Genomic DNA, 8,107 nt, shown 5'->3' with positions numbered 1-8,107 from the left:
GAAATCGTTGCATGAAGGAGGGATTCATTGATTCAATTAGCCAGCTCTTCACACGCTTGTTTTCAGTCACCCAGCTCGCATAAGCTGGATCCTCGACGGATGGCTTCTTCGCGGCACCAGTTAGGTAGTCCGATTTGTTACGAGCTCCAATCCTCATGTCCATAAGCTGAGACCAAAGAGGGTAATTAGACTCATCAAGGATTACAGTGACCGGAAAAAAGGAGCTGTCCTGATGGATAACAATATTAGAGGGAGGTGGAGGGATGGATGCAGACGATGACTCTGTTTCAGGAGAAGGAATGGTATTGTCGGTGTCCATAACTAGAATAAAATGAGAAAAGGAACCGGGTCAAGAACACGGGTCAAAAAAACCGGGTGAGGAAGAAGGGTTGGGAAAGTGAAAGAGAGACAGATTGATTACGGGTAGGAATGGATTACGGGTTTGGTATTTTTTTTTTTTTTTTTAAAAAAAAAATGAAATAAAGAGATGGGATGGGATTGAAAGAGCAGGTGGGTGTGTCAGAGGAGAATACAGAGATGAGGTGAAAGAGTAGGTAGGTGGGTCAGAAAAAAGAAAAGAATACGGGTGGGAAGAGTTTGAAGTAAAGCAATATTGGATATAGGCCCTAGGATCAGAACCACATTACTGATACCATGTCAAAACTTTAATACTGGTAGTTTGGTACATTTCTCTCATATTTCTGTTCCTCGTGTGAGGTATATTTATACACAAGAATGAAAACAAATTCCTAATTTCTAGGAAACAAATATACAAGATAGTAACAAACTACTAATCTATTTGTTAATAAACAAACACCTCAAAAATATCCTAAAAATCCTAAGAGATCTTCAGACTTTACAACAGAAATTTAAACTCATTCTTTATGGGAAATTAATTGCATCATTCTTTAAACAAACACCTCAAAAATATCCTAAAAATCCTAAACGATATAAATTAATTGCATCATTCTTTATGGGAAATAGATCATCTCATAGTGGAAAACAAAAACATGATATGATCATGTAAAAAGATCATAACCATACAAAGATAAATCAACAGTTATGATTGTATGGTTATGATTCTCCACATGACATGGTCATGTAAATTTTCACATGAGATGATCCAGATCCTTCTTTATGTAACTGGGACCGAATCCCTTGACACCATAGTTTTAATTACATTATTATTTTCTATTAGGAAAGATTCTTCCTCTAATGAGGTGTATATAAAAAATATACCTGATTTAAGGGTTAATTTCATTTGAGTAGTATTAGTTGTAAACAAGCATTACATTTGGTGGAAGCCTAGGCAAAGACTCAAGCCTTGGGCAATCAGTTAAAGTCAAACTCTGCAGCATAGAAAAATTACTAAAGCACTGAACAGGTGGCTTAATAATATGATTCGGAACTTGTGACCTATGGCTATGAGACAAAAAGATTACTTATGCAATTAAATTAATGCAAGCAAAACTTCCTCATTCTTGGTCTCCCACCCAGAAATACCAGCAACTATATATCAAAAAAAAGAAAAAAAGAAATACCAGCAACTTCTTTTAAGAAATCTCTCCATTTTTGCACCTAGTCTTCTTGAAATCTTGTTGCATGGTTTTCCAAAGCCTCAGCGAAACTATTTCTCTGGTGTTAAACGTCAGAAGGACTGACATCATAGAAGACCGGACAAACCTCTCTCCTCAACTAGTAGCAGACTCAAGAAATTTTATTTATGTAGGGGCGTAGGTTCCGGGCTAGTTCCCCCGAACAATATTTTTTAAAGAAAGTTCCGCATAACAAAATTGTGTCCATGTTTTAAATCTTACAAGTACTGGTGTTCTTCTACTAAGTTTTAAAACATTTGATGCAGATACCTTGTATATTATGGCTTGGGGTGAAAAAACCAAAACGATGGAGCTTCCAATGGATTGCATCAGTGGTACAATTTCCACACTAAACTGTTTTTAATGTTCATAGCAAAGAATTTATAGATATCCAAGTTAATATTATTTTTGTTTTTCACTACAGCTATGTTATACAATATTTTTTCTAATCTTTAGAAAATTATTTCATAGAATTCACATGTAAGTTTCTTTTTCAAGTATATTTCACAAATTTTTTTTTTTTAAAAAGAAAGTTTGTGTCTGCACTTGCGCTTACTTGTGCAAGTGCAAGTCCGCCACTGTCCCCACCACCCTCTTTGATTCAAGAATGTTTTGGAGTTCATCCAACACCAAGTGGAAGAAGCATATTTCTAGGAGAGAGTGACAATTGCAGCAAGGGACTCCTCAATTGCTTTATGGAGTTCTTGCGAAATCACATCTCCTTTTTGGAGTTGTTTGTCATCTCTGAAAGTTATGACTCCCTTACGCTGCAACAAAGCACATAAGTGACCAGCAAAATCTAAATGGGACCCTTCTCTTCTAAAACTCAAGAAAACATGATACATACATCGCGAGGATGCATTAGAAGAAATTGAGGAAGATTGTCCACGTAACATTGAAGCTTTGACATTCATAACCGACACAACAATAGTTTGATCGGTGTGCAAATCATCAAAGCCAAGAATCAGCTAACAAATTTTAGCAAAAAGAAGATGCATGCTTCTTTGGTGGATTCATCAAGTGTTGTTTAGGTTCACTCAAGGACAAATGTTGGGTGGTTAGGTGACGGACAGAAACAAGTAGCATAACTCAGACCATTGATGAGGTCAAGTGTTGCAGGATGGCCAATACTCTGTATCTGACTTTCATGTTAAATTTCTTGCTGCAGTATTATTATTTTTCTATTTTATAACTTTAGATTGTTGTGACTTGTTTGGCTGTCTGTATGTTGACGTATGCATAGATAAACGACAATACCTTACAAAAGATGAATAAATTAAAGGTACAACCTCTTGTCCTATAACACTCGAACCTTGATTAAAATTTATAAAAGTGTAAAGCAATTATTAAAAGGATATTTTGAAACATTATAAGTGAAGTTTTTAAATATTGGGCCTAGCTCAGCCCAAACCTGGGTCGTGATTAATAAGTATTATTTTTTCGCTTCTTGATCCCATGCCTTTAAGATATAAGTTAATAAAATCAGGAAATATATCGACAAATTATAATTATTTTAGTAACTTAATGATACAAACTACACGTATTATTATTAGTATAATGAATTCTTGAAAGCTTGTGGTGTAGTTGCCACTATTATCTTCCACATAAATCCAACACTATGCACGCATTTGCCTGCAAGTGCGCATATATATGATTTTTAAAAGAGAGAAATAAGAGAGAATGCATATATAATTTTCTGCACCCATCATGGCAAGCTACCCCAACGGAGTTGAGGTCATCAGAAAAACAAGCTACCCCAAGCTGCTATAAATGCAAAGCCGCCAAATGGAGCCAAGGTTGAATATTTCCTGTCTTCAAGAAATGCCACAGTATAACACCTAAAAAATTCAACATTTCCTTCAATATCATCATGGATGAAAACAGTTTAATGATCATTCTTATTTTCTTTACCAATATTTTTAGCAAAAAAACCAGATCATGAGCTCCACAGTATTGTAATAGTTTAGTCTTATTTATTGGACAAAGTGAATTGCTGAACCTTCTGATACAAGATATTTCAAAATCTGCCCAGAGGTCTAACATTAAAAACCTCAGGTTATCTTGTTTTTGGTTTCCTACAAAAATCCAAGCATAAAGTATCTTCTGCTAAACAAATTAACGAGTTAAAAGCCATCCAATCTGCTTACCATCAAGCAGTCAAGTAAAAACACTATTGTTTATTGTTGGAAATAGTAAACGAAAATTAACTACTTCAAACAATGGGAAGTAAATTCTAAAACATTGCACTCCTTTGTAGTGCAAAGAAGGAGAAACAATTCCATTTTAGGTCTCCAATTAGAGGCTAATTTGCTAATATTTTCCAAACTTCACTTTCTCACATTCATCTGTGTATTACTTGGGATGACATGAACTCAACAATCACAAATAGGGAAATGAGGAGAATTGTAAATCTCCTGGACCTGATCCCGAATAGCTGAATTCTTCAGGTTGGATAGTCAAATTCCAAATTGTTAAAGTGACTTTTATTTTTATTTTTCACCAGAGATAGATGCCTGAAGAATCTTAAATCACACTCAAATCATCCTTCTACCTAAACAGACAACCCAAATTTGTTGAGGTACTATAGACCTGGTAGTCCCTGTAATGATATTTACAAAATCATATTGCATCATTGTTAACCGTAAGATATGAGCTTTACTCTGTAAAGATAACTGGTGTCCTGGTGGTCCTCTGGAGCACTGGGTTAACCATCCCTTGATTGATAACCCTGAAGCCGAAGTTAGTGATTTCATTTTTATATAAAATAGGACGTGTAATCTTGTTTTGGTATGAGCAACTATATCTGGTTCTATCGTTAAACAAATTATTTCATCTTTTAGTTTTCCCTTCATTCAGTTCAATGGACAAAATTATGTGGCAGTTTCTTTGCCATGGGGTAATCAATGTCACACTTCAAACCTTCCACAATGTCCTGAGCAGATGCATCTCACCTTTTTTCGCTTGAATAACCTTAAATATCTTTTATTAAATTGAGATTTATATATGTCTCACAGATTCCACAATGGTGGGAGCCTCTTTCACTAAGCTCACCTTGAATTGTTCATAAGAAATGTTACCCAAAGAAAAAAAAAACTAAAGCGACATGAAAAACAATTTACTTTTGTTTCAAAATAAGCATCTCAAATATCTAGAAGAATTCCACGGTACAAAGATAGTCATTTAAATAGTTTTAAATAGCAAAGCTAGATATATCACTTACGTCCCAGAGAAAGCCAAGATCCCAGCAGTTAGAAGGCCTCCAAACTGCACAAACAATGATGAATGAAAAAACAAATTGATGTTTTATATGAGAGAAGTATAAAACTATTAGTAATATAGTATCACCCAACAACTTAAACTTTTGGGTTGAAATAATTCTTTACATGATATTAAAGTCTCTGGTGTCATAGGTTTAATCCTCACTGCCCCCCATTTAATTCATAATTAAATAAATATTGTGGAGTTTGTTCACACAAGTAGACGAGGCTATGCAATATCCACCTTTATCCCGAAAGAGCTTTGGTGTGATGGATCGTATTAGAAAAGTATAAAACATTAATGTAGCCTCAAGCAGCTTAACCTTTTGGTTAGTTGAAATGGTTCTTTATATTTTCATTTCACAAACACTTCATAATAAGTTAATAACCATATAGTAGTAATAGCATTTAAAAGGGCCAAAAAGGAAAAGGAAAAGGAAAGAGCAAGTAGGAAAAGTGAGAAATGGGAATTGGGAACCTTACAATATTGGGATGTTTTGTAATTGGAGCGGCAACTAAGGCGGCGGTGTGAACCAAATGGTAAAGCGATGCTGTGTGCCAAACCTTCACAGATAAATTCCAAATGTCCAATTAAAAAATAAAGAATGGGGGGAATAAAAAACCAAGCTTTATGATGAAAAGCCATTGGTAAAAAAAAGGAAAATGAAGAAACAGACATCTTTGTAAGAAGGGTTTTGGGGCTTGAAGGCATGGGCGCCATAAGTGCCCAATCCAAGTGCTGCAACTCCTGTTTCAGTAAAAAGCAGAGTTATTATTGAACTGAAGGGTACGAGGAACGGATGAGTGAAGAAAACAAAACTAGTTTAGCGGAAGGGATTGTTCCGGAAACTACCTGAAATCGCAGCTACTTTGTGCCAAAGGCGAGGATCCATTTTACTTCACTTCACCCTCTCTCTCTCTCTCTCTCTCTCTCTCTCTCTCGGTTTTGTGTTAACTTCAAGGGTTTATTCTGAAATATGTTTTTTTATTTTTAATAATATGAATTTTTAGACTGTAGTTTATCATTTTAAAAAACAGTTTTTTTTTTTTTTTTCAGTAAATTTAATACGATGTCGTTTTGATATGAAAATTATGGTATTTTTATAATTTTAATTTATTTCAAAGTTATTAGAGTATTTATAATTATAATTTTTTAATATTTTAATTCTAAAATAACGTCATTTTGAAAATAAATACAAATAACTTATGTGTAATAACTGCACAAATATTTTTCTCTTTTAAAAATGATACTTAATCAATAGTAAAGAAAGATATAACGCTTTTTAATTATTCCCAACACTTGCAATTTTGAACGGCAGAGAAAAAAATTATATAAAAGGTAAATGATAAAAAAATAAAGATAAACAATTGTAAAATAACCACGTGTGGTATATATTTAAAGTTTATTCTTTGATTTTGGGATTCTGTGGAAATAATTTATATAACGGATTTAAAAATAAAATAAAATTACACATCATCCCACGTGTAATTAAATGTAAAAGAGACATGGCATTTACACACCCACCCGTTTCATGACAATGACATGTTAGACACGCTGCGTATTGTATCTAATTGCTCAATTCCTCACTTATTATTGTTTTTGTTTATTAGGATGCCCACCCATATAAAACCAATATCTTTTATGAGATAGAGCGTAAAGATTTTGTTGTCAATGACCCTTCAGAACTTAGAACTAGAGACCTTTCGGCCTCAATAATCCTATGTCACCGTTTGGGGTTTTGTTTATTAAGATTTGTTTGTGCAGCAACATATGCAATGCAACTACACCAAGAGCTCCGAGGCCAATACTTGCAAGCAATAATAAAAGAGACTATGCATTTACACCAGCTCCTTCCATTTTTTAATGGCAAGCATCACTATTTTGAAGATCAATATCGATTCTTGCGCATAACTAAAGATGCTACTTCTTTGTTATCCCAAAAAATATAAAATAAAATAAAATTGCTACGCCATTTAGTGTATAATAGTTACGAGGTTTATGTTTCGCCTGCTAGTAATATTTGTTAAGAAGTGTGTTAGTAACTTAAATTTTTAAATATTGAGAAAGAATAACATGAACTAACAAGGTTAGTAACAAACAAAATACAAATTACCATCTGGATGTGCACAATGTATGCCTTGTACGTAAATAACGTTATTGTTAGTTTGTTACAGCATTCCTTTTTTATAATGACAAGAGAGAGAAAAAGTTGATATTAGTATGTCACGAAAAAAAAAATTCTGCAACAAGTAAGGAAAAAATATTTTTATTTTTGCTATAGATTTTTTTTTTGTCGCACTCATATATAAGTGAGTTGGTCCCATTCTAGTGACAAGAGAGAGAAAAAGTTAGTGAGATATAATAAGTTTCCCTTATTTTTATGTGAGTGTAACACAAAAATCTTTTGTACAATAAAAACAAAAATATTAAACCCTTGCTATGATACCGGAACCTGAACCATCCTTTTGTTTTGTATTTTTTCCTATGGGTTTAATATTTTTGTGTAGAAATTTTTTTTATGCTATACTCATACAAAAATGAATAGCTCCTATTATATCTCATTAATTTTCTCTCTCTCTTCTCGTTATAATTAAATTCATTTATTTTTATATAAGTATGATATAAAAAAAAAGTTTTTTATGACAATAGCAAAATTATCTTTTCCTTTTTCTTATTTGCTCGAATGGAATTGGATTACGTGGGTTTATGCAGAGACATCTCTCGAGTAGAAAGGAGCATTCATTGGACTTCTGAGAATAAAATTTCTTTTTCATTTTTCCTACAAGAGGGTAGAGATGGCAAAGTGAGTGATCCGTCCCGCTATCAATCTGCCAAAAAATAAGCCAGTCCGCCCGCCTTGTTTTTGAAAGTGAGCTGAAAAACTTGGCCCGACCCGTCTCGTTTAACGGATTAGACGAGTTGACCCATTAGCCTGAGCCTATTTTACACTGACTCGCCTCGACCCGTCATCGACTCGTCAAAAAACGAGCTCATCCCACCCCGCTTTTGAAATAGATTGAAAAACTCAGCTCGTCTCGTTTAACGGATGAGACAGATTGATCCACCAAACCGAACCCATTTTACCAACTCTACAAAGGGTCTTGAAAGCCCTAATCACAATTTACAATATTTTTTTTTTTCAATATATAGCTATTGCCCACGCAATTTCATGCGAGCATAAAGTCTTATGGCAACAAATTAAGTGTATAATACTTCTTAATTCTTCGTGAGTTGACAGCAGCAGCGTACTTTTC

At 34.0% G+C, this 8,107-nt stretch overlaps 1 protein-coding gene across 1 annotated transcript; it reads right to left on the bottom strand.

Annotated features, from left to right (window-relative positions):
• Window positions 1-3,087: 3,087 nt before the first annotated feature.
• LOC133315751 (uncharacterized) lies at window positions 3,088-5,834 on the bottom strand. The gene is made up of 5 exons (XM_061517416.1): window positions 5,706-5,834; window positions 5,530-5,600; window positions 5,336-5,416; window positions 4,816-4,859; window positions 3,088-3,433 (listed from the first exon to the last, which is right to left on the bottom strand). Exons 1-5 carry the CDS (start codon window positions 5,743-5,745, stop codon window positions 3,334-3,336), a joined length of 336 nt encoding a protein of 111 aa, XP_061373400.1. The 5' UTR covers window positions 5,746-5,834; the 3' UTR covers window positions 3,088-3,333.
• Between the last annotated feature and the right edge of the window lie 2,273 nt (window positions 5,835-8,107).

Source organism: Gastrolobium bilobum, unplaced genomic scaffold (assembly GCF_033153095.1).
Source record: "Gastrolobium bilobum isolate Gb01-03AN ecotype WA unplaced genomic scaffold, APGP_CSIRO_Gbil_v1 utg31796, whole genome shotgun sequence".
NCBI classification, from domain to species: Eukaryota; Viridiplantae; Streptophyta; class Magnoliopsida; order Fabales; family Fabaceae; genus Gastrolobium; species Gastrolobium bilobum.
Note: the sequence above shows the minus strand (reverse complement) of the source record. Positions and strands in the feature narration are given on the sequence as shown.

Coding starts and splice junctions, on each gene's coding strand:
- LOC133315751 (XM_061517416.1), bottom strand. CDS start 5,745: ATGGATCCTCGCCTTTGGCACAAAGTAGCTGCGATTTCAG. Junction 5,601..5,705: donor CAAAGTAGCTGCGATTTCAG/GTAGTTTCCGGA, acceptor TTACTGAAACAG/GAGTTGCAGCACTTGGATTG. Junction 5,417..5,529: donor AAAACCCTTCTTACAAAGAT/GTCTGTTTCTTC, acceptor TTATCTGTGAAG/GTTTGGCACACAGCATCGCT.